Source organism: Phyllopteryx taeniolatus, chromosome 8, assembly GCF_024500385.1.
Source record: "Phyllopteryx taeniolatus isolate TA_2022b chromosome 8, UOR_Ptae_1.2, whole genome shotgun sequence".
In the NCBI taxonomy this organism is placed as follows: Eukaryota; Metazoa; Chordata; class Actinopteri; order Syngnathiformes; family Syngnathidae; genus Phyllopteryx; species Phyllopteryx taeniolatus.
The window spans coordinates 29,565,255-29,592,000 of NC_084509.1; the positions used below are offsets into that span (position 1 = coordinate 29,565,255).

The 26,746-nt window shown below is 46.5% G+C and overlaps 1 protein-coding gene across 5 annotated transcripts in view; it reads right to left on the reverse strand.

Annotated features, from left to right (window-relative positions):
- The window catches only part of robo1 (roundabout, axon guidance receptor, homolog 1 (Drosophila)), a 231,538-nt gene that overhangs the window by 43,328 nt on the left and 161,464 nt on the right, over window positions 1-26,746 (reverse strand). For 3 of the 5 annotated variants that reach the window (XM_061781148.1, XM_061781151.1, XM_061781150.1), the window contains 7 exons: window positions 17,797-17,954; window positions 11,425-11,545; window positions 10,181-10,319; window positions 9,978-10,105; window positions 4,158-4,166; window positions 2,968-3,092; window positions 2,600-2,771 (listed from right to left, as the gene is read on the reverse strand). In XM_061781148.1, the coding sequence (XP_061637132.1) occupies window positions 2,600-2,771; window positions 2,968-3,092; window positions 4,158-4,166; window positions 9,978-10,105; window positions 10,181-10,319; window positions 11,425-11,545; window positions 17,797-17,954 (852 nt within the window). Of the gene's footprint in view, window positions 1-2,599; window positions 2,772-2,967; window positions 3,093-3,955; window positions 4,167-9,977; window positions 10,106-10,180; window positions 10,320-11,424; window positions 11,546-17,796; window positions 17,955-26,746 lie in introns of those variants that run through there. The other 2 variants (XM_061781149.1, XM_061781152.1) reach the window with 2 other exon arrangements.

Genomic DNA, 26,746 nt, shown 5'->3' on the forward strand with positions numbered 1-26,746 from the left:
CCCTCCGGAGCTTTGTGCGAGCAACCGCACAAAAGGTGGCCAACGGGCGACAAGCGGCACGAGAGTGCGGCAGATGATGAAAACAAGACAAACTGAGAAACTGGAAAGCATTTTCGAATCATTCCGCAGCAGGTGGACGCAGTATAAAACATTCACAGCGCAGTTAAAAGCAAACCGCCTCAGATGTGCGCTGCACATTTAACGTCTTAATGCCGCCAAGTGACGAGGCCGACCGTGTGCGTTTTTAGCCGTCCGATTGACTGAAAAGCAGTCGAAAGACAAGGAATGCTCCACACAAAAACGCATCGAAAGCAATGAAGAACGCCACTGGAGATTTTTACGTGATCCACAAAATGGGGAATATACGGTTTTTCATTCTCATTCCGACCCGCTGGAATATCATTTGTTATATAGTCGAATATTTACAATTATTTGTGTTTTTTAAAAAAATGTTGTTCAATATAAAATTGCAATGAATATTAGCTTTCATGTAGCTGGTAACTTATCACTATCCCATTACAATATATTGTAGTCATATGTTTCGAAATAATCATTTCATTACTGTATATTACTTAAATATTTTCATTTTAATGAAGTAGTAGTATTCAACACCATATTTCTATCGATATGCATATATATATATATATATATATATGTATACATATATACAGTAATACTGTATATAATTACACACTATATATGCATCATTTTTATATAGTGTAAATAATCGTTTAAATGTATTTTTCTGTTTTCTCCGGGCACTCCGGTTTCCTCCCACATCCCAAAAACATGCACGTTAATTGAAAACTCTAAATTGCCCGTAGGCGTGACTGTGAGTGCGAATGGTTGTTTGTTCCTATGTGCCCTGCGATTGGCTGGCAACCAGTGGAGGGTGTACCCCGCCTCCTGCCCGATGACAGCCGGGATAGGCTCCGGCACGCCCGCGACCCGCGTGAGGAGAAGCGCGACAGAAAATGGATGGATTTTTCTTTTTTACTTATACATATATATATCTATATATATATACATACATAGACACTATATTGAAATATGAATGTTATAGAATTTACAAAACATAAGATATTTGCAGCTTTTTACTCCTCAAATTGCATTGTCCATCTAAAGTTCACAAAATGCCTAACGTGCTATATAGCTAACAGCTCCGAGTCGTTGAGTCCATTGGTCATTTGGGAATAACTCTTCTGACGGTGGTTCTGCGGGTCGGTTTTTGGTCAAACGTGGCTCTCTGACACGCACGGCAGATAATCGTTCTTGTAGCGCCAACGCGCTCCCGCCTCCCCGCTCTCTAATGATCCTGATTATTCATCGCACTATTGACGACCACCGCCGTCAGCGCCGGTGATTCAGCGGCCGCGAACGACCTCGCCGGGGCCAATCCACACCTGCGCGCATAACGATGCGTGTTTGTGTTTTGCCAGGGATGACGAAAACCACTGTCGGCGTGACCTGTAATTACCTGCGCTGCGCTGGCCTTCTCATTTTAATAAGCTTTATCATTATTATTATTATTATTATTATCCAGAGAGCAGGGCGAAACACATGGAGCCGTGGAGCGTGGCGAGGAATGAGCGAGAAAAAGCTTGCACTCAAAGACGGACGGGGGGATGGAAGTCGACAAAGTCCAGAGTACTTTTTTTTTTTCTCTACTTGAGCACAGATTGGGAGTACTTTTGCCACCTCTTCGACGAGGGCACCCGATCCAGACCAAATCAATAGCGAGCCGCCGCGGTCTGGCCGACGAGGCACCGGAGAGCGCCAAACAAACCTCCCAATCCCTCATTTTTGGATTTCAATAGCCTCCGCGAGGAACCCTAACCGCTGCTTTACCGTAACTCTTCAAACGCACTATTTCAAATTGTAATGATCGTAATTACGCGTTTCGTTGTCTTGTGCAAGCGATGTGGCGGCACTTTGTCTTCATGCATACAGATTTTGGTTAGCTGAAGGCCAACTGTAATATTTGTCAAATTGGTCGGTTAAAATGTACTTCTTTTTGTATTTATTTATGTTATGAAATGTTTTTGGAATGGTTTTGACTTTATGAACTGACAGCTTGATTAACTAGAATTCAATGAATTATATTTAACGGGACTAGAACTAAAAGTATTTGATATAGCATCACAGTCAATGTGATCAATTTCGTATTTTGTCACAAATCAATACTATTGGCATCCGTCACCAATTGAAAGTGTTGACAAGAGCTCGAGTCTTTGAATGCTTTAAACGTCTGAAAAGTGTCAAACCTCAAGTGGGGTCACCTCCAGATTAAACGTTTGCGTAAGCTTGTTTTGTTCGAAATGGCTAGCTGTCACGCGCGGCTGCAGAAGGAAGCGGTCAGTCGCCAACAGATTCACCACAGGCCTCTGCTTTTGCGAAGTATTACAATCTTTTTGCCTGCTCGGCTTAAAAGCAGAGTTGGATTTCCCGAGATGTGAGGATTCCGTCCGACAGCGGCGCTATTTGACATACACGTTTGAATTCTCCGTTTAATCTGAAAAACATTGCAAATGTGTGATCATTTTTGGTCGCGACGAACATCGGCTAAAGTCAAACGCTCGAGGATCGGCGGCGCGCTTACCGTCGGTGACCTCCAGCAGCGCCTTGGTGATGACGCTGCCGGCGATGTTGAGGGCCTGGCAGCTGTAGTAGCCCACGTCGGAGCGCTCGGCGCCGGTGATGGTCAGATCCCCCGTCTGCGATACGGAGAAGCGGCTGGACGGTCGGGGCGGTTGGTAGGAGAACAGCAGGTTCTGAGGGCGAGTCGGCACAGATCCGATCGCGTCAGCTCGATGTTTGCTTATGTAGTGGAACAATTGATATCGGGACACGAATGGAATAGCGGGCTCCGCCGGAATGGCGTTCCCTTTTATTTCAATGGGGGAAAGCGCTACTTGCAAGTCAAGGTGCCGCTGGACCACACCATTGTTCACATTTCTTTTCACTTACCTGACTTCCTTCTCGTTGCCAAAAAATGGCCGGTTGAGGGTTGCCCGTGGCCTCGCACTGGAAGGTGACGGTCCTGCCGACGCCCACCACTTGGTTCCTCGGTCTCACCGCAAACGCCGGCGGCACTGGAGAGCGGCCGGGATTCGAGAGTTAGCTGCTGTCTGTCTAACACGTTCACATCCGCTGAAACGCTACAGTACGGAGGCGTAATGGAACAAACCGTAAACTCCCAAACATTTGTGCTAGGGCATTCCGACGGAGGGGAACTTATCATCTGTTAGTCGCTGAGAAAAGTCACATATTCGCCAAAGCCGTGTCTCTTTTGAAATACTGCATTGTCGCCATCTTGTGGCCAAGGAACAATGTTGAATTGTAACTCACTTCTAGCTATCTCAAGATATATATATATATATATATATATAAAGTTTTTATTGGACAAATTAGTGCTAACGGCTTTTTGTGTTCCATTTTGAATCAAACGCTTCCTGTTTGAACAGAAGAAGTAAAGTCATTGTATGTTTGGCGTTTTTGTTCCTATACCGAGCGTCAAGCGACTGATTCTCGACATAGCGTCGCATGCCGGCTGTCTGCGGTCTTTGGAGTTTGCAAGGCTAAACATTGCACCGATGCAAATATTCATGTCATACAAACAGGAAAGGTGAACTCATTTGCACGGCGCATTGAAATTTACATGGAAACGGTTGGCAACACGGCTCGGCGCCGAGACCCTCCGACAGTGCGGGCGTGCGTGGAGACCCGTGCATCTTAATGACAAACTGAACGGGCGCGGCGTCAACGCATGAAGACCGTCGACTTGGGGAGACGCACGCGAGTTAGCAACCGGGTGCGGGCTAGCGCGCGTTCATCATTTGTGCGACGCATTCGAAAAAAGCAATTGGAAAGCTGTCGTTTGCAGTAAAGGCGTGACTTGGACGTGCTGTTTGGCAATGCATTCAAAAAGGGAGAAAAAGAAAGGAGACAGCTTTACCTGGGAGGCCCAGAGACCAGTGCTTTTGTTTTTTGCTTGCTTGTTTGTTTGTTTGTTTGTTTGTTTTTACCCATTTTGTCGCCGTTGCCCGTAACAACAGAGACATGATTGGCGGGTGGAGTGGTGATGGGAGGAGGATGGATGGGGTGGTGGGTGTGGGTGGAGTGGCGACAGCTTCCTGTCTCAGGTGAAGTCAACTTACCAGACACGACTAAAAAAAGGAAAGAAAAAAAAGACAACAAGACAAAACCTCAATGAACAATGTCCAAATAAGGTGACGTCCATGCAAATGTACAAATGCGCACACGTTATTGCCATTTGATCATTAAACACGGGGCCCATTTCACTGCTGCACAATGCTAGGAACACACAAACCCTAACCCTCTTATGTCGGGGCTAAAATAAACCCAGTTAAAACAAACAACTCTATATATATATATTTAAGTTTGCTTAATTGTCATTTTCATGACGACGAAGGCTGCGGCAGAGTCAATCTGGCTCTTTGTAAAGCCTAAAAAAGTTCATTCAAATTCTTTCAAGGATTTAGAGAAGAGGAGTAAACTTTTTCTACTTTTTATTACAGATACTTCTAACATTATTCTTGTTGTGAGTACTAAACCTGCAGCGGGTCAAATTGACCTGTGGTGAAGATTCAAAATATAAAGAAAATATTTAAATAGCAGGAAACATTTTCTACTGCTGTCATTTTGTTTTATATGTATACTTTTTTTGTACCTTCTTAAGTAGTTGAATATTTTTGAGAACTAAGCATGCAGCACTTTGTAAAAAGAAATGAATTTAAAATAAAAACAAAATTAAAAAAAGAATTTTTCTGCTGGCATTACATTTGTTATTTTTATTTTACACCGTACCGGCATATATTTGACCGATTATTATTTTTCCATATCTAAACATGTATTGCGGATCATTTTTGGTCCTCCAAAGAAACCAACATAACAGGAGGCTTGAACACATGGCGAAGGACACAAGGAATATTTTGGCTTATGCAAAACAAAATGACAAGATGATGGAACATTCCCCAAACACGATAAACGCCTCCGCACCCTCTGCGGGACTTCTGAGGGATGGCCACCAATGCGGGCGGGGGGCGGGGGGGGTCCATAAAAACGCAAGGTGAATGTTAACTTGTCAATCCGGGGGTCATAAATCTCCCGCAGTCGATCGCTCACCTTATCTAATCTATGTGCTCCCACGGAAACATAAACACTGTCAGTTGGAGTAATGATCTTAGCCGACGCCCACAATGACCCCCGCGCCTCCGACTCATTTGTGGCCTTTAAAATGCAGATTTCTATCAAACACGCACAGGCGAACACATTGCTTTTTTTTTGTCCATGATGAAATCCGCGTCCGAGTCGTTCATGAGGTGACGCTGCGTGCGGTACGTCTACAGCTACCACCGGGCGTCCACGGTCAGCTTGCAACTGATTGGATCGACAAATTATCGAAGGATTTATGTAACAAATCTTCATATCTGCTTAAGAAAAAAAAGAAAGCTGCTCGCAGTAAATTCTCGAATAAATGAGTGCTTCTCAAATATTCTACACAATATATAGAATACAATTCAAATCAACTACCGTGTAATATGAATCAACTCAAAATCAATATTTTGTCTTCTTTTGAGGGAATGAAAAATGCTTTCAAGGGCGACCGTAAGGAATATTTAATTATATAGAACAGGTTAGATCGTTTCTTTTTAGGCAACAGCAACATCTATAGTTTGTCTTCTTTTTAGGAAAGCATCAATACAAACAAGGGCGACACTAACGAATACTTAATACTATATCCGACTTTCGATCTTTTCTCTTTTGAGGAAAGTGCAACGTCAACAGCTTGTTTTTGTTTTAGGACAACCAACAACGCGGGTAAGTCCGACAGTAACTTTTTTTGCAATTGCGCCACTCCTATTTTTTTCATATTGCCGTTCAAACGTTAGTAAGTGTGACGTTCTGCCAAAAAGCATACCGCTAGCCACAAGCTGAGCCACACTGCGTTTGTTTCCGTCCCTTACCTGCTGAGCTCCGTTTATGAATGTTCCACACCCAAAATGTAAACCTGTACGGCTACACCCTTAGCCAAGACAAATACAGTCCAAACGAACTCAATTACAGTCGCCGATGTACGTCGTCGCTAATTCTGAACCTGACGTCGGCCTTTTCATAGCACCGGCCCAGTGGGAGGCGCGCTCAAAACCGCCGCAAACCCCAAAGGCGTTGACAGAGAACCGTTATTAGCGCCGCATTCGGAGGACTAACAAGATTAATGGCGACTCCCATTGGGGATTGTTTGCATTCATCTGTGCTGCGCGGGACTATCGGCGTGTTGTACATCAGCAGTGAGCGAAGCACAATGGCAGTGTGTGTGTGTGTGTGTGAAGCCTGAGAAAAACCATATGCATGCGGCGCGTGCACACACACGCGCACACACAGTGTTTCAAATGTGGTCACCCAGCTGGGCTTTGGAGTGTTTTATCAACAGCATGCACACTGCTGACAAGAAAGTTCCCGCTTTGAGGTCTCCTTCGAGGCTCTTTAGCACGGACTGTTAGCAACGTCGCTCGCTCGGGGGAGCGCCAGTCCATTCGAAACCTCGAAAATAAAGAAAACCTATTTTGGTAAAATAGCACATCATCAAACCCATTGAAAGGCTTTAGCTTGACCTTGACCTAATCGTTAAGCGTACACACACACAACTGCAAGGGTCCTAAAGCTCCCTAAAGGTTTTGCAGTTTCAAAGGAGACGACCATAGAAACTACAAAAGTTGTGCAGGTTAAAAATAAAACAACAAATAAAAAGTACCTTAAAATGCCCAAAAGTTACTTCTGTAAAAGACAACTACATCAATCCAGGTCAAATAAGAATACCGTAAAAGCCCCAGAAGTTGAGGAGCTTTCAATAACAAAAGCTGTGCAGTTCAAAGTAAGACAATGGCAAAAGTAAAAGTACTGTAAAAAATACAATACCAAATCATAAAATACAAAATATCCAAGTTTGTAAAAACACCAGAAGTTGGTCAAGTTTGAAAAAAACTACTGTAAAACCCCCAAAAGTTGCGCAGTTGAAGAAAAAGAGACTAAACTAAAAGTTGCAAAGGTAAAAATGAAACTACTGGACTGCAAAAACTCCAAAGGTTACGGCAAATAAAATAAGACTACCGTAAAACCCCAAAAGATGGTCAGGGGTAAAGTAAGACCACTGCAAAAACCGGTAAAAGTAAGATTACCGTAAATACTCCAAAAGCTACGCTTGTAGAAATAAGAATACCATAAAACCCAAAATGCTGTGTTAAATGATAAATGTGTTAAAGTAAGACTGAGAAAAAAAATGCACAGTGATTATCAGCTGTTCCAAAAAAAATAAAAAAGTCAGATAGAAGGTTAAAATAGAACTACTGAAAATTCCCCGAAATATGTGAAAATAAAAATAAGACTCATGTTAAACCTCCAAAAATGACACAATAAAAAAAACAAAACAAAACAAAGACTACTGTGGAAAAACACAGTGAGTGGTGCAGGTTTCAAATAAGACTACAAGTAAAACCCAAAGTCAAAGTACTCTCATAAAAGGTTCGGGACCGGAGTCCGCCTATCGAAGACCTCCCCATTAGCGTGCTTGCCGACTGGATAGCTAAAGTAACAATTGGGCACATGGCTTCAAGCGAAAGTCTTAGCTTGACTTTGTGGCTTTCCGCCATCAATTAAGGGGAATATTTTCCCTGACATATTTATAAGTCCCGGGGAGGTGTAGCGGACTGAGACGCGTGTAAAGCAACAATTCCCCGATTTAGTTAGTAACGAGAGCGCCGCGCATCGAAAGAAAAACAGCCCCGGGGCACCGCTCGCACACTGACTACATTGTTTCGCCGACAGTCTGACCGTGGAGGGTGTGAAAATCCCCCCCCCCGTTCTGGACTCAAAGGGGATTTGATTTGAAGGACGGAGGGTGCGCTCTGCGAATGCCGTTTTCTCATGCTATATTATATCATAAGCCAAGAGAATCACACCACGGCGGACTCGAAGTTTAACATGGAGCACGGGCGGGCTTAGTGCAACGAGTGGTTCACTCGTACTTAGGATCCAACGGACGCACTTTAGGATGACCTCTGCTACCCAAAAAGTTGCGCAGGACTGCCCTAAAATCCCCAATAGTTGCATTAGTTAAAAGAAGACGACCAAAAGTTGTGCAGGTTCAACTAAGACAACTGCAAAAATTCCACAGTTTCAAAATAAGACGAGCATAAGTCCAAGTGTTTGTCAAACTAATCATCTATTCCTATTGACTTGCGAACTCAGCGGGAATCCATCGGAACAGACGTCTCGCTACCGATACCTTACTCCGGCCGATTTTGGGTCCGTTAAGACCTGCAATTACTCGACTTTTCTGTCCTTTCCTGTAATTAGAAGCATGTCATTTCCAGGCGTGGGACTGCGGCCCACTGCTCTTTAATTAGCCGGACGACACAGTGGCCACAGCTTCCGCCTCTGATGCCTTCGTAGTGGATCAATTGGACTATGAGAATAGAATGAAGAGTCACAAATAGGCCTCACTGTATGCGCTAAGCCTTTATTGCATGTTTTTGTACCTTTCGAGTGGCTGAGGTTGAGAAGTTTCCTCTGGAAACTGTCCCAGGGTGACCAGAATTTGATTCCCATTCAACACGAAGGCAGTTCAATCAAGAAAACAATTTATCAAACGGCCTCATCAATGCTTTTCTCTGTCACGAACTCACCTTTCATCAGGGAGGAAGGCATCGAGGCATCGAGCCAGCGAGCGGATGTATTGACAGCGTATTGGCGGCCGCGGCTAATCTTACTCCCCGAGCCAATCTAAAGATTGCTGTCAGGCGCAGAAAATGAAGAAATAATTGCAAAGGGTAGCCATGCGAGGATGAAGTGGCCGTGTTTTCCAATTGCCCTGTCTCGTTATATCCCAGCGCCACCGACTGCTGGAAGTGACATTAATATGGCTGACCTCACCGCCGAAAACCTCTCCGCAGACGACTCACCATCCTTCCAACCCCCCATCCCGCTCTCTCAACTCCCAACATTCCCATTAGTTTGCCGTTAAATGGCCCCAGTGTTCCCTCCGCATCTCGGGGGGGCTTCTGGGCCGATCCCGGCCAACCCCCCCAGAACCCCTGAATGCCTTCTTTCTGAATGTTCACGCGCTGTGACCGGCCGCTTTATATTCGAAACAGTGTTAATAAGACGTCCAGTGGAGAAGGCCACAGGAGACGCGTAGGTGTTTCCAAATAGCCTCGCACGGGGCCGAAGACGAAAAAGGCCACAAAAAGGCCAAATGAGATCGATCGTATGGTTGCGCTCCCATACGTGCGCCTCTATATTATGCATTCTTGTTATTTGAAATCAATCAGCTAATTGAGTGAGGATAGCAGGATGTAATGAGCGGGTGGTAATCAAACCGCAGGCTGCCACCATGACGCGGCCGACTCTGATCGCTCTGAAACCAAGCGGCGTAATTACTTCAAATTGAATTCAAAGCGTTGAACGAACCCCTTTTCCATAGCGAATCATCAAAATCCCCACACGTTTGCATCGCCAAAGATATTAGCGCGCCCAATCTGTCTAGGCTAACCTGCACCCGACTGAGGCTCATTTGACTGAAATTCAGAGCAGGAGTTTTCAAAAATTTGGCACAATTTATTTGTATTCATTTATTTTATTTTTTTTACATACAGTTGCAAACATTTGTGAACTTTCGGGCATGTTTAAGTCCCCAGAAAGGGGGGTGCAGTAGCTGTAAGCAAAATACTGAACCCGTGAATAGATTGTTTCATTCAAAAATGACCGGAACAAAGCCATGTCAGAAGAGCTATCCTCTGACATCAGCAGAGAGTAGAAGTCCCGGAAGGGGTGAGTATGGAGACAAAAACAACTTCCTGGTTATTGCCAATCGGTCCACCCACAGAACACTTGAATCCGACATTTAAGAGTCCTAATCCATCAAAGAAAGGCCCGAGAGCAAGCGAGCGCGGTCTTACCGTGGACGGTGAGGCTGGCCGACGCTTCCGCCTTGCCCACCATGTTCTCCGCCACGCACGTGTACGAGCCGACGTCCGCCGAGGTCAGACGGCGGATCTTCAGGGTGTGGTCCTCCCGGATCTCGTACCTTGGATCAATCGGACGCGGACGTCGGTCGGAGGAACAGCTGACGAGAGGGTGAATTTTGCCTACGATCTCACACCTCGCTTTGGGCAGGTCGCCGTCGTCCTTCCGCCAGCGCACCGTCGGAACCGGGTCGCCGCGCGCCTCGCACCGGAACTCCACGCTTTGGTCCACCAGCACAACCTGGCTGCCGGGCCGACGCACGAAGCTGGGTCGCTCTGTGTGGATGCAAATCGCAAAGAAGTGAACCAGAGTGGCACCTTGACTTCCGAGCCAGGCAGGAGCCGTCGCTTGATCGATTGTTTTGCTTCGCGTCGGGAGCAAACATTTGACTTGCAACGGCGTGAGCCACACTCACCGTTGCAATTTCAGCCGTTTATTGAACGGGACAGGCAGCCAAAAACACAAATACAAAATGAAAACAGACGTTACAGCTGGTAAATGGCCAATTGGTATAGGAGTCAGAGTTCCTGATGTCACTTAATAGGCCACGCCCTCCTTTAAGCGACATTAACAGACTAGTACAGATGAACTACTGGACTACTGTGTGTGTATGTGTTATGTTGTATTATGTTTTTATATTTATATTTTACAATACACTGCTATTTTTATTTCTTCAAAACATTTTACGAAAAAAAGTGTTTTTTGGGGGTTGGAAAGTATTAATGGCGTTTCAATTCATTTCAATGGGGTGGAATTTATTATCATTTTTTTTGGTTAAGAATTTGGTTATGGCACAGATAAAATTCTCAAGTCAAGGTAGCACTCTACTAAGTAAAGTAAGGAAGTCGACTCATGGTGTGCTGCTTTCATTTGCTGGATATCAGCCTCTTGTGCTTAGAAAGTTTGCTCAAGTTTATGCTGCCCGGAATGAAAACCATCAATTCAAAAAAAAGAAAGAAAAAAAAAAGCCACAGTCAGTCGGAAGCAGCACCCGACAGTTACAATGAGGCTAGACACAAGGAGCTAGATGAAATGATGACAGAAGATTGCTCAAGCTATGCACAGAAAGGTCTTATTGTTTACTGGCGGCGACTGTCTCGGTTAATTCTACGAGGCCTCCGAGGAGTCTGTGATTAAAATCCCGAAAGAGGAGGTGTTGGAGGTCAGCGAGGGGGAGGAAATGGGGGTGCAGTCGGAGGTGTCAGCATGTGAGTCATAGCTTCGAGAGAGAAAGATTAGAGGTCGTCGCACTCTTATCCGATTAAAGGTTACCGACACTACTCAGTTCTCTGGGAGAGAGACAATCGAAGGCGTGCGTTCTACGTGCCTATGAATGTTTGTAAAGAGAAAGAGTGGGTCCGGGACAAAAACGCTAATTACCTAAGACAGTGAGTTCGGCGATTTCGCTCTCCCTTTCGCCGACCATGTTCGTCCCCACGCAGACGTACTTCCCGGCGTCGCTCTTCCTCGCGTTGGTGATCATCAGCTTCCCGCCGCGTATCTGAGGAGATAGATAGAAGTGAGAAGAAAATGAATTATTTAGGTGTTTGCGGCTCAGACGTCTCGCAGAGGTCGTTTCGACAGTCACGATAAAACAGCCGGGCCCCGTAAAAAACCCAAGTCGTTCCTGAAAGGCTCCATTCATTCCGGCCGCCTCTCAGCTTCCACTTAAAGTCTAAATCACTATCAGTCAGCCTGTTTCCCCTCAAGGTAAGCTGAGCCAAAAAACACTTTCCCAAACCAACACAACTGGGGCCCCCCCCCGGCCCGCCCGAGGGACCACCTGAGGCCCTCCCTGCAGGACCGCGAGCACTTTTCCAGCTGCCTCAGTGGGCTGCTACTCGGTCCAACAACGTGGGGAATCCTTCAAAAACTCACAGGTTCCTAAGACTTTCTTTTGCGGGTGGTAAGTGAACACTCAAGAGAACATGAAGAGTGGCGAATGTGCGTTTGTCCAGGTCCAGGTATTTCCCAGGGCTTTGATTACAGGCCAGAGGAGCCGCTTTGTTCTCGGGCAGACGGGACAAGCAAACCGAGCTCCCCCTTCTCCTCAGTACTCCCCTCGGCTGACAACCACACCGCTCAGACAATAGCACGGCGACCAATGGTCTCTGTATCCCGGTGGGGCTTAACCTTTAAAGCGCCTACGAGGCCGGGATCACCACCTGCAGGCAGGTAACCGATACCCTCATTAGAGAGCACACCGACGGAGAACTCGACACACAATGTTTGGAAAACCGCAACTTAGCAGGGCGTAAGTAGAGCGAAGGCAGAACGATCTTTTTGGGTTCCAAATACAAAGCCTTTTTGGGGAATTCGTCAAATCCTTTGAGTAATCAAATGTGCAAATCAAATCTTACACTTCTCATACTAAGAATATTGAAGGCCACCTTTTGTTTGGTAGTTACTAAATTGTCGGAAGTAATATTGGGGTTGTGCGGGACTTCAACATCGAAAGAAGGAACTGACGAGCCACGATTTGGAGACTTGCTCTGCTTTCCATTGTTTCAAATCATTACGCCGTGGTGCTGGAACGGTTTGAAGGAATACAATAAAATGTGTTTCTTTTTTACAAGGATAAATCAAATACTTGTATGAACCTGGCAACTTACTTATGAAAATAGATACATACTTACAATAGAGAAATCACAGAAGCCCCAATTTGAGGAAATCCAAAGGATGCATTTGCAGTCCTTGAAAATATTTGACGCAGAAAAGCAAAACAGGCGGCCGAGAGACCTGAAAAGTCTCTGGAAGTCACTCCGTGGTGCTGCAAAGGTTTGAAGCAGTCACAGGGATAAAATCCTGCTGGGTGATGGGTTTTCTGGTCTTTGTTCGCAGGTTTCTGAATCCCACCTGCGTGGCTTTTCTCCGGGCACTTGGTTTCCTCCCACATCCCAAAAACCTGCATGGTAGGTTAATTGACAACTCTAAATTGCCCGTAGGTGTGAATGTGAGTGCGACTGGTTGTTTGTTCCTATGTGCCCTGCGATTGGCTGGCGACCGTTTCAGGGTGTACCCCGCCTCCTGCCCGAAGATAGCTGGGATAGGCTCCAGCACTCCCGCGACCCTTGCGAGGAGAAGCTACGGTATATTCACTTCCACAGGCTTGGAAGCTTACTTTATTTGGGGTGCTGCGAGGGTTTTACATTGAGTCACAGATAAAATCCTTCCAGCCATGGGCTTGAAGGTCTTTTCTGGAATCCCACTTCTGACAGTTCTCTTTTGACAAAGATTAACGGGGGGGAAAAAAAAGGGCGGGTCCGGGATTTGGGAATTATACCCCAATACCAATGAACCACACATTGGCATTTTCGAGGACGCATTCACAGTACTTTGTTGAATATTCATGGCGAAACTAGAGGCCCGAGGGATCTGAAGAGGCTCTGCAAAGCTCCATTTATTTGCTGCGAAGGTTTGAAGTATCCTTATGTTACTGTTTGTTTGAGCAGAGGCTTAACAACTAAAACACTGTGCCACGCACAAAGGGCCTGAGGTCAGGACTATATAGACTGTACAGCAGCTAGCAAAAGGGGCGCGAGCAGCGGTGGGCGAGGTGACCGCCGCTTATACGTGGGCTTTGACATGAGGATCCACTTAAAGCCCGGTCCACTTTATGCGTGCTTACCCACGACTGCGGCAGTTCCTCAGCCTCAGAGGGAATATTTGGAGTGCCAGAACAGCGAGGACTCAAAGTAAACTGCATCATTCCTTGACGGATGCACCGTGTCCCCCACCACGACCCCCAACAACATTGTGGGGAGATGGCTCCATCCTGTTTTTTGTCTCGTGCCATTTGGCAATGCTGATAATGTGAGAGCCTGCATTCAGAGTGCACCCTCTTTTGTGTTCGCACAGCGGTTCATTTTGCAGGTTGATGATTAGCTCCAACAATCGCACAAAACGAGGCACAATGCTGCAGCTGCGTTTTGGGGGATTTACCAATAACAGACTACAGACGTTTTTCATAATGTTTGCAAACAATGGGCGTCAGGGTACTTCCGGGTGGCAGGAAAAAGGAACACAAAAACAGTTTATGGCGCCGCCAGATAAAGTTTACCCAAAAAGGATTTTTTATTCTTTTTTTTTTTTTTATCAAAATGATTGAGCAAAACCTGCGGGTGAGGAGGCTAAATCGAGCGGCTGTCGTAAATAGTTGCGCAAAGAAGATCGCAAGACATAGTAGCCACTTGTAAAGGGACAGACTGGGAAGCAAACCTCCGTCATCGGGTTTGTGGAAGACATTTTCTCGCAGATATTGACAAAATGTTTGGTTGGGTTATCGCTGCGTAATTTAGTGGCTATTGTAACGGCGGCGATCCTGCCACACCTGGACTCGAACCCGCATCCCCACCGTGTCGAGTCCACTGAGCGCCCTCTTTCGAAGTTGCCCAGGAAATCCGAGGAACAGACGACAGATCTCAATTGCATTGCCATCCGTCTATTTCTGAATCAATTCGCTCACTGAAAAGTAGATGAGAGCTGGTGTTCAGTCTCGCTTCCAAGCAATCTACTGCACTTAACTTAACTTATCTTCTTTTCCGACTGACACTTACCACATAAGGGCTTGTTTACTCGTGGCGCAGTCGTACGTGAGTACGTGTGTCCTCGTTCCAAAAAGGTCAGTTGCTCTGAGCGGCTAATGATTTGGGTATTAATAGTGGCGCTTTGCTTACATGTTGTTCGTGAAGGACCACCGCGGGCCTAAGCGAGCCAGCTGCAGCATCGCGGACCTTTGGACCTCATGTTCGCAAAGTGTTCACGAACCGCACCGCATAAAGTCAGGAATAGATTTTACAGACATGTTATTAGCGTGTAGGCACACTTCGCCCAAATAGACGGGGGGCTGGGGAAGGGTGGTGTCGAGGGCGCGCTCGGGAGGCACGCTGCAAAGGGACTTTGCAGTTGCCATGGAGACGGCATGTTCCGGCATGCCGCGCGACGGGAGGAAGGGCCTGAGTGAACAACATCGCTGCGGCCGGGGATGAGGGGCCCTTTGATGAGCTCGGCTGCTGGAGACGTTCGAAATATTCCGCCGTCTGCTTCGTTGATATACTCCATGCTGACAAATTGAAATCGACTCTGTCGTAAACAACCGATACCGCACGCTAGCGGCCGTGTCGCGCGACGCAACTACCAACACGGAAGATCCCCTCTGTGGCCACGCTTGAGATGATAACCGTAGATGCTCGGACAATCTTAGTGGGTGTATTTGAATCCCGCTTCTGAGACCAATTTCTTACCCTGGCTCAATAAATGATTTAGATGGGACATGAAAGTATTTAAAAGAAAGGCCAATTCAATTGGAGCTCAGTGTTTGAATCCCACTTCTGACACCATTTTCATTACTGTCTCAAGAAAGTATTCTGATGAACCATGACATTGTATGGAAATATATGCGCCACAAATACAAATGTAATTAAAGTGTGTTTGGATCCCACCTCTGACACCCAATTTCACCATGCCCAATTAACAATTTAATGACCCATGAAAGAAACATATACAACCTGCAGGCAAATGAAATTGAAGGTGTGTGTTTGAATCCCACTTCTGACAGCATTATTTTTTACTAGGATCAAAACGAGCCATGCAACTATTTTACAGCAACATAGACACCCTGACAGAAAATGAAATTTAAGGTGTATTTGAATCCCATTTCTGACACCAAATTTCACCAGGATGAATACTAAATGGCACTATTTCATAGAGATGTATAAATCCAAAAGATACATTCAATAAATGCACTGTATAAAATGGCCGAGTGCTTAGCACACCTGCCTCACAGTTCTGAGGACCCGGGTTCAATCCCCGGCCCCGCCCGTGTGGAGTTTGCATGTCCCCCCCGTGCCTGCGTGGGTTTTCTCCGGGCACTCCGGTTTCCTCCCACATCCCAAAAACATGCGTGCTAGGTTCATTGAAGACCCTAAATTCCCCGTAGGTGTGAGTGCGAATGGTTGTTTGTTTCTATGTGCCCCGTGATTGGCTGGCAACCGGTTCAGGGCGTACCCCGCCTCCCGCCCGAAGATAGCTGGGTTAGGCTCGAGCAGCCCACGACCCGCGTGAGGAGAAGCGGCTCAGAAAATGGATGGATGGATAACATTTTCTTGTTTGACCTATTTTTACCAGGCACCCCAACAACAACAAAAACGCTACACTACAAACTTGAATTGTACTACTTTCCTTTTACGATCAATCCAGTGTATCCTGATGCAAGTTGGCTAAGCACACAATACACGCATAGAGTCCAAGTCCCCGGCCGGCCACAACAGTCGCTCGCGGTTTTCGTGCTTATCAGCAGCTATGATTTGTTTCTCTCCATACAAGATTATGCGCTTGTTCCTTTCAATTACGCCGCTCGGAGGCCAGAGACGGACAGCCCGTGCCGGCGCGGCTTTGAAGGAAAACCAAACCAAAAGCGAGCACTAGTACACTTTACGAGTCTGACTCCAGACCAAGACTGAGTCCCCACCCTCATGTGACCTGTGCAGAGAAAATATTTGTTTGTGTTTTTTGCTCTTTTTTTTTTTTTTAGGTTCTCAGCATGAGCTTGCAATGATAAATGGCTGTTAGGACTTAGCCAGTAATAAAGTCAGGACAAAAGAGAGAATCCTTATATTTTGAATCGCTGCATATTACTCTTTTATCTGACGGACGAATCACTCGTTTGAGGGGCCTCACCACCTTTTGCAAGTGTGTATAACCCGGTGAAAACATATGCATTTTAGGAGTCTGAAACACAACAACGGTAAAACGCAGTAGCGCCGCCTTAAGTTTCAAAAAAATTCGCCGCTGACACCAATTTCCCGGATTGCCCCAAAATTCAGTGGACATGTCTATCATAACAGGACACCCGAAAAAGTCTGAAAGTCATCCATATTTTGGGGCTAATTCCAGGGGTCGTACTTGGGTGAACTCCCACGAGGGAATTCCTCCAAATGAGCCCCAATCGGAGGCCGGGTATCCTACATAGATTGAAGGGGGGCGAAATTGCAAACGCTATCTAATGCTGGCAAGGCGATGATGTGGAGCTTTGATGATCATTTGGAGGGTTCCCCAATGAAAGAAGGGACGCAAGCGTCGGTTGGCGGCTGCTTGCAACTTTAATGCCATTTGTAAATTACACCGGAAGCACTCTGGAAAGTGCAACATAGCTTCAAAAAGCTTTTCTCAAAGGAGAACTGTCTCCTGCTTGGACCGCCTCACGCCCTCCTGACTATAAACAGAATGTTTTACACCAGCATGGTGTTATTACCACTTGTAATGACCACATGAGCAAAAATGACATTTTGTCACTGCCGCCAAGACATGAGAAGGCAGCCAAGCTATAAAAACAAGATCCAGCCCCATAACGTTTGTCCTCAGTAGCTGCTGAGACTTCTTTTTCTGGAGCTTCGCGTGACTTTCCGAGGCGCGGAACTTTGAGACAACACGCGTTGTCCGCTCGGAGCCACGCGCTAACCGCACTCTTAACCGCCGCCGAGTCCACCTTTCGGCTTTTCGAGTTGATTTCATCAGGAGGACCGCAGCCAATCAATGCACTGCTGCTGACTAATGGCGCGAGGAGGTTTTTACGCCCCGCTCATGAAGGTTTTTCAACCGCATGCTTGGGATTGGCTGGGCATAATGAGCTAATCGATGTTTCAACAAACAACTCAGTCAAGTGGCGATAATGACTTGACTCGCATCGCCGAGGCCGTCGTTCTCTTGCTTTCACTCCGGATAAAGGCATCGCTATACTGGTCCACTACTCACCGTGACTCTTTCGTCCCGGTCGTCGATGTTCAGGCCGTCTTTTTTCCAAGAGATGGTGGGTTCTGGATGCCCGCGGGGCGGTTGGCACTCCAGGACCGCTGGCTCTCCAGCTGCCACGATCACGTCGGCGGGGTTCTGTCTGAAGTCGTCACGCAGAACTGCAGAGAAAAAAAACAAATACAAAAAGCAGCAGTCAGATGCTGGTCCAGCCGTAAAAGCGGCCATAAAACAACAATGAAACAGCTGTTGAACACATTTTGGAAGCATATCAGCCCTCAAGGAGAAGGGAAACTTCCCGAGGACAACATTCAGGTTGACCAGACTCCCCGACAATTATCCAGGTGCTCTTTGGGATCCCTCTGGGTTGTCACTACCCCTCAGGTACCCTAGCAAATTGGCACTGAACATCCGTTTGATCGCTCTTCGGCGAGCGTGCCAGAAGAAATGACAGGCAAATTCACCGGTTGACTTCAACTCCTCATCCAGCATCGATCGCTACGTTACACAAGACGACAAGATGAGCCAGCTTTGACGGTGTAACGGACTTTTTGTCAGCAAATAACCCCCGATTTGGGTCTGCTCCAGAAGCCATACGAACTTGGTACCAAAGGTGTACAGTCTTTGTCCAAGGTGTGTGTTTACTGTCCAGGTGTCACATGTATCAGGCAAAATCAGAACTCTAGAGCCCTGGGCCTTTGTCCTTGAAAGTACAGCAACTATCTGGAAACACCCGGCACTCCAGTATACGAGGCAGGAACTAAGTACCAAAGGATTCCAGTCTTCCTCGAGGAGACTGCTTATTATCCAGGTCTTGCATCCAAAAGGCAAGGAAGGACTCTGAAGACTTGGAACCTTGTGTCGTACTATACTACAATAAATGAGAGCGGACGTTAATATCTGGGACGACGCTGACTTTTTGAGGGCTTTTCCCATCCTCAAAACGAAATGTTCATAAATGTGTGTTTAATTGCTGTTACAGGCATAAATCACCATGAAGTGGCTCAGTAGCTCCCCATGGAGTTCTTTGGAAAGTCTGCCCCCAATTTGAAACTTGGTAGGCGTGATTTAACCCACAGAAGAGTGTCAAGAAGCCATCATGCCTGCCATTTTGGCCAGCTGTACAGGTCCTTTTCCAACAGCTTTTGTCCGATTGCTACCACATTGGAAAACCACGTCCGAAAGACACATGGGCAACTCTCTCTAAATTGCGTAACATTGAAGCTTTCAGATGAAGCTAGCGGCCAAGTTTGACGACTTGCTATAAAATGCAAATGTCTCATAAATCAAGTCCACAGAGCTTGAGTCATCGTCTCACGTCTATTAACGGATTCATAGGCGCCCCCTTCTGGCAGGAATGTCGATCTGCATACGTGCAATGAGTCCTCCATTCCAGATCACCTCAAGTCCTCTTTTTATTTTCCACCTTATCAATCACATGCTGGAGTTCAGCGATAAGTAAAGAAGCATTTCGATTTCTGGATTTCCCATCGATATTGCGACCGAGCGGATGGATTCACGTGCGTCTCTGCGCTCAACGTCAGCTTCAAGAGCTTTACCCAAAACGGAACACAACAGCGCGCCTCTAGCCATTTTTTGCAGCTTGCCGGCATAACTACCATATGAAGAGCGCCAGTAAATTTCAGGCCACACACACAGCACAAGCATGAAGTGTATATGCGCACACAGGACAAATACTCCGGATTATTTGTGGCTGTTTGGGGAGGTTCGAGTGAGCTTTGGCTGGGTTGTCTCCCGCTCCTCAACTCGCTCCCAAATGCCAGATGAAAGTCAGGCTCGCTCCGGGAAACCTCTCACCTAAAGACGCAGCCAACGCATTCCTGACTCGAAACGCTCTTCGAGTCATGTAACATGGCGCCCCTATCACATCGTATCGCCAGAGGAGGCAAAATACTCTCAGTCTGTATTTAAGTGGAAACACAGATATGTATCTGGGGGAAAAAAAAAAGACTGGCAAAAGTAGAAGTACCGATTCACCTCCTGTTTTTAACAAACAAAAAGACGTTCGGCGCTACCTCGAGCTACAAGGGCATGGCTGTTTATTGCCATTGCTGTTGAAGTCCACTGTCAAACTAAATCTAAAACAGAGAGCATTACACGTGTATAAACAACCACAGAATGCCATTCGCTTAATGCTAAACCATAACGGGAAATGCCATAGACGGCATCTTTGCGGCCATGTTGAAACACTTTCAGCAACTGTTACTTTAGCACGAACGGCGCAGCAACACAAAACACACCATACCTGCATATATTATTTATCCCATGCGAAAAACGCCAAAAATCACTGTTGACTGAGTTACTTGCTGTAGTTGTGAAACTCTTCTTTGCTTCTTTCTCAATGACTGTGTAACACTGCCCCCCAGTGGCCAAGTAGCACACAACAGAAAGAGCCACAATGAATGAATCATGATGCGCAAACTGTTCTGTTCTTCTGTTTTTATGAAGGACACAATTATAGAATGCTATTTCTCTTCTTCAAAAACAGGAACAAAATGGTATGGTATTGGCCCCATCTTGAAACCTTCATTGGAAACCCTATCCCGGGCTTCAAACCGTCCCTTCCTCAGAATCAAATAATAGCGTAGACACCAACATTTGAGAAAACACTGGGTTACAAATCATTTTTCGGTGTTCCCCCCCGCTCCACAATCCACACTACTGAATCCTGTGGTAAAAAGCCAGCTGGCGATACGAGGAGCGACTCGGCTCCCCACTGGGAGTCACGAAGCGCCCCGGCTTAGACCCATCTAGCTCTACAGAATGAATACGGAAGGATCATGAAAGACAAACCAGAAACAGACCCAAGGGAGCTGGAACGCTGCCGCTGTGAACCCCGGCGCAGCGACGCCTCTCGGCCGAGTGCGCCCCCGAACATGAGGTTGGGTCCTCTGGGAGGCTGGCGGACGAGGGCTCCGCAACCGGGCCCAAAAGTCATCCGGCGTGTTCTCACACGGCCTCTTTTTCTTTTTGCTTTTTGTTTTCATCCCAAAATGTTCTGGGAACCAAAGTTGGTGAAAACGACAACGGAAAGGATGCTGGCATGTGCGTGCGTGCGTGCGCGTTTTGGGGATAATGAGTCTCCTCGAGAATTCTGTCTCTTGCTGTAAGCCTGCAGCTGTCTTATAGTGGATAATATTTCCCGCACTATTAACAGGGCGGCCGGCTCAGTGTGTGCGTGCGTGTCTTAATGTGTGTAAATGAGTGTGAGTCAGAGAGCAGAGTGTGAAAAGGTTGTTTTGATTTGTTCAAATATGCCGACGATGACGTCTGTCCTCAGACATACCGTCCTCTACAGACTTGAGTTTTTTTGTCAAGCCTAATTTCAAACCCTATCCCGGGCTTGAAACCCGAACCTTGTCTTGATATCGTATTTTGATCACCCTGATTTGAAACCGTTTGGAACCCTCGACCTTGTTTGAAACAGGGAGCCAAAAACCACCTACTGGACTGAAACCCTAACCTTGTCTTCAAACCCTATTCTCAACTCAAAGTCATTCGAAGCCCTAAACCGGGCTCGAAACCCTAATCTTGCTTCCCTCGGAGGAAATCGACCCTGTCACGTGTTAGGAACATGAATTTAACTCTGCGCGAACGGACACGGCGTTATTGTACCGTGCAAGCCAATCCCTCACACGAGCGAATCAGAGTTGCGTCTGAAGCTAACGCAATTCGCCGCAGTCGGCGCCGGCGTAGGAAAGGTCACCCTCTCGACACTCTCGGGTTCATCCTCCTTGTAAATATCTGTCTCAGCCGCACGCACGCACATTGAAATTGAAAACAGATGTTTAAATGTCAAATTAAAATGAGATCCCTGAGCCGCATTAATGAAAAAAAGAAGAAGCGCCTTAATGCCACACACAAGTGAAGCCAGGGTGGAAAGATCATATGAGCTTTGTACTGAGGAAATTAAAGCAACTACAACCAATCTTTTTTTGCAAGGATGCACGCACGCACAAAACAGAACCGCTAGGGAATGAAAGAGGTCTCACAAGGCGCAGCGTGGGCCTCGCCCTTGGCCTTTTCCTTGAAACGCGGTTGGCCAAAGTTCGCCCCCGCGGGAGAGAAAAAGAAGCAAATAAAAGTGACTCTCAAGAAGAAGGAGGGAAAGAATAATTCTCAAGTTTTGTGGATGAATATGAGGAAAATCTTTTGCTTTTGGCTTTTAGCGTTCTTGAAGGAAGTTGATTTGGACTGAGGCAATATTTTCTGTTGCTTTCACTTTTGCTCTCGACCGCACTCACACGACGGACACGAGCAGGAAAACAATGATTGATGTTCGGAACGGTTTGTGTTTTGAGGAAGTTAGCTCAAACAAACAAACAAACAAACCAAAAGAAAGTTTCAAAAAACTGGCGGGGTACACCCTGAACCGGTCGCCAGCCAATCACAAGGGCACACATATAAGAACAAACAAGCATTCGCACACCGTCCAGCAGTCTAAGGCTGGCACGCGCCGCCGAGGCAGATGGCTCATTGAGCGGCCCGTGTTTGTTTAAAACCGCCGTAACTCTTCCGGTCGGCCGGCGAGCGACTTCGCAGCTCATAGATCGGTAAACGGCGGCTGTCTGATCGGAGCGTCGGCTGAGAGGGACTGCAAATAAAAGTGTGTTTCCAATGCAGAGGCAGCCGGGAAATGCAGACACGAGGACAAATATGAATTGCATTCAAATGGGATGGAAGCACCGTCTGCCAGACACGCTATGAAATTGACATAGTGCACATTTCACTCTTGACGACACTCACTCCATCACGGACTAACCCGAATGGACACAGAAGGAAGATCTTTGGTAGGAACTTTTGCGGGGTTTTACTTTTTACTTTTTGGAATTTTCTGTCTTGTTTTGAAAAGTTTTTAGGAATTTAGTTTTTGGGAAGTTGACTGTTTTTGTATTTTTCCTTACTTTACTAGGAAATTGCACCTTTTTGATATTTGAGTTTTTTATCTGTTGATCTTTCTATGTAACTTTTTTTTTTTTTGATTATTTTAGTCTTCAAAGGAATTTTGGATTCTTTTTTGTTGTGTTTTGGAAGTATTAAAGATTTGTAGTTTTTGATATGTTCTTTCCATTTATTTGTGTTTGTTCTGGGATTTGATTTGGATTTTTGTTTAAGACAATTTTTGTTTTTTAGTTTTTTCCGAATATATATATATCTTTCTTTTGTTTTGAGGACATTTTTCCTGATATTTTCACTTAATTATTTTATGATTTATTTGTATTTTATTTCATTTGATGTGAAAGACGTTTGAAAGATTATTCCGATTTTTTTTTTCCTGTCATTTATTTTGATCGTTACAAAGACATTTTTACTGAATCATAGGGGGATTTTTTTCCCCCCTTTTACTTCTTTTCAAGAATTTGTTCCAAACTATTTTGAAAGCTACCAAATAAACACGTGGTAAATGATCACATCTCAGTATAACATATACAGGAGAAGTGGATACACAAAGTCTCCTTGTAATTCAATCCAGTCGAGCACTTTCGTCCAACATATTTTGCCTTCTTTACACGCCGACTCCGACGTAGCTTAGCATGGCTCCGTCTGCTCGTTTCCATGACACCGGCACGTGCAGTCAAAAAGAATAACGAGGACAAAGATGGGGGGGCCGTAAACACGTTTTTACAAGCAGAAAATGGCCTTCCTCTGCAAAAACTCAACAATCGCTTGGCCTGATGGTGCTTTCAGGTCCAAAGTGAAGTCATTCTTCTGCAGGTGGAGCTCAGCTGTCGGCTCCTCGGGGGGGGGGAGCGCAAGAGCAAGAAGAAGAAGAAGAAGAAGAAGAAGAAGTAACCTCAGTCATGTTGTCTCTCAGCACTGGGGAGATGATATCACGTGCAAAAGCGCCCACGTAACACGAGAGCGCGCGGACACCTGTGCACGCTGTGCGCTCTCATGATTCTTCACGCGTACGCACGGCAACACGAGCTCGCTTGTCATCTGCACAATATTAGGGACAGCCGCGGCGTCGAAGGAGAAGCAGTCCGAGAGGTCGTCGAGTTCAATTGTCGAGCGGTGGAATGGAATCACATTCGCGTGCAACTCGATGATCGTCGAAGTGTGGCGCCGGGCTACGCCCATTTTAGCTTGGCCATTTAGCATCGTCCGGCCGTCTCGGATGCCCGCTTGGCATCGGGGCTCACCTGGGTGGAATTCATGCTCGGAGTTAAAGGTCAATTGAAGCGCTTTGGAATCTGCTCAAAATGGCTGCTTGCAACTGTAATAATTGATCTGATTCATTTTTAGGAAAGTGCAACATGACTAGCAGGTTTTCTTTTTTGGGAAAATGTAACAACCGTTTGTATTCATTTCGGGAAAGTACAACAAATAAACGCTTTTCGTTTACGGTCTCGAACAAACATGCCTTTAAGCTCTGAATCGATCTTTAGCTCAGCGTCCTTTCTTCCTCGCTGCGTCGTGTGTGTGAGAGTTTTCCCACTTTAATGGGATTTTAAACAACACGTAAGCGCGTCGCACATTTATCGCCGTCGAGCGCTCATTAAGCTAAATCCTTTCTGGCCTCGGAGGAGCAGACAGACGTAAAGCGGCGAGTGTCATCGTGATATTCGCTGACAATACCTCAGTGTGTGGGGCCCGCTCGCCCGGCATCTGCAGAGATGAGGGCCTTATTAAAACAATCTTTCCAATTAACATTCCTGCTCCCCGGAGCCCCGTTGACCCTCCCGGAAGACGCCCCTCCCTTCTGCTCCTCGAGCCTTCCCGATGACAAAGACGCCGCGTAGGAACCCGACCTGGCAACGGGACCTTTGAATGAGCCGAGGATATGAGGCAACTTGTTTTCCTTTCCTGGGAAAAGCCACAAAGTGTGCGCCGGCTCGTCTGTTTTAACATGTGGCTTCTCGGAGCGGACAAAGGATGATTTGAGGTAGGACAGCGGCATGGTAAACTGTAGCTTCGGACGGTGGACAATAACAAAAAAAGAAGAAACGCAGAATCCGAGACGGCTCTCAGCTGATCGGACGCCAATCGCCTTGGAGAAATTGTGCGATATATCCCGAAGCGTCTCTCTGGCGGGAGCTCTCAGGACAAGATTACTTCGGTTTTTCATCAAACTATATACTCGCCAGCCGCAACATTTAGATTTCTGTCAGTAGCGGGACGCCTAGAAATCATTTCAGTACACGCAAACGTTTTGGGAGCGTCAACCGTGTGTGTAATGCACAGCACATCACATTTGGTAGAGAGACTAAATCTACAGGACTTCATCTTTCAAGGATTGGAAGATTTCCTGTGTACTTTCAGGCAAGGGTTCATGAGACCCTTTTGTGAGGCCGCTCATGATAGACATGTCTAATGGCAAATTTCATGTTGCCAAGTCAAACCGGCTTCGGGGACCGAGTTTTCAACCTTCACCACGCGCAAAAGACGTTTGGTCAAGCACGGAACTCGTGGAGTGGAGTTTTGGGAGTTTAAAGGCGAGTCGCCAAACTTCAAATCCTTTGCAATTCGGTCTGGTATACGTGGTTCAAAGTCGCTAGCCACTGGACAAAATCTCTACGACAAGTTTGTCTTTGAAGGACCCCTGAAAATGAGCACCATCAAACTACAATAGATTTCACGTGTGTTTTCAGGCATGACTTTTGTGGGTCTAGTCATGGTAGAAATAGCTACCAAATTTCACGTTGCTAAGTGAGTTTTCCACCTTCATCACACACAAGGCGTTCGGTCCATCTATTGCAGGGAATCAGCCGACTTCGTCGACCCTGCTCCGCCCGCATGCGATCGCAAAAACACCCGCGTGTCTACTATACGCGGTTCGAATTTGGGAGAAATCAGACAAAATTGCTATTGAAAGCCGGAATGACCCTAAAATGGTAGCTTGGCAATCAAAATGGCAGCCTTGCTGCGTCGTCTCCGTTATGGCTTGCCCAGACATTTTTTTTGTGAGGCTGCACACGAGGGACATGCCTACCAAAAGTGCAACCGGCTTTGAGAGCCACATTTCCAAGATGTTAGCTTCGGCTTGGACTTTGTGTTTCGTCTTACGGCGAGTCCTTAAACTTGGCCCGATGCTCCGCTCACGCACAAACACAAAACCTTCAACCGCTCACCATTTAGCGTCACCTATTTGTCACATGTGGTAGCAGTCAGACAAAATCTTTGAAGGAGCCCTGGAATGGCTGCTTCAAACCAAGATGGCAGACTCTGCGTGTCTTTGGAGACTTTTTTGTGGGTCTCCTCATGATAGACACGCCTACCAAATTCCATGTGGCGAAGTGAAACTGGCTTCAGGGGCTGACTTTTTGTTTGTTCAAACAAAGAGCTACATTGGACGTCAGGAAATTCTGCACCTTGAGTACTTCATTAAAAGAGGTATCCTTGTCGTTTTTGGCCTGATGTCACCCCTACAAATAAAAGAGAAGATGCTAATTCTCGACATTTGTCTTTAAACTGCAAACCATCGGTTGCTCCTGACAACTCGTGCTCGAACGAACACCTAATGAGATCCGGCGGACACGCAGCGAGCAGATGTTCTCAGTGTAGCGCGTCAAACAAACTAATTAAAAGCAGCAAAAAGTCCAAAGGGCAGAAACCTAAGCATTCTTCTTGTTTGTTAAAAGAGGCGCAGGAAATAGGACGAATCTTTTGATTTTGTGGGGCGGGGGAGGGATGTCAGACACCGGCGGTTGAGTAACACGATCGCGGCTGCGTGGAGGAGAAAACGCCACACGGGGATCCCGTGCAGTGTTACGGCACTTCCCTCAGCCTTTCGTCACGGGCACTTGCGTATTCCCAACATGCTGATGCCTCGCCAATGGCTTTACCAGGCACCGGGGGAGGGGGTCGGGGTACTGTAGATGGAGGGAAGGGCGGCGCAGGGACACGCCGGAAAGGTCAATTCACGGCGATGGAGCACAAATAGGAGGAGCGTGTTCTGAAGCTCCAGAGGGGAACGCCGTTCCCAATTCAA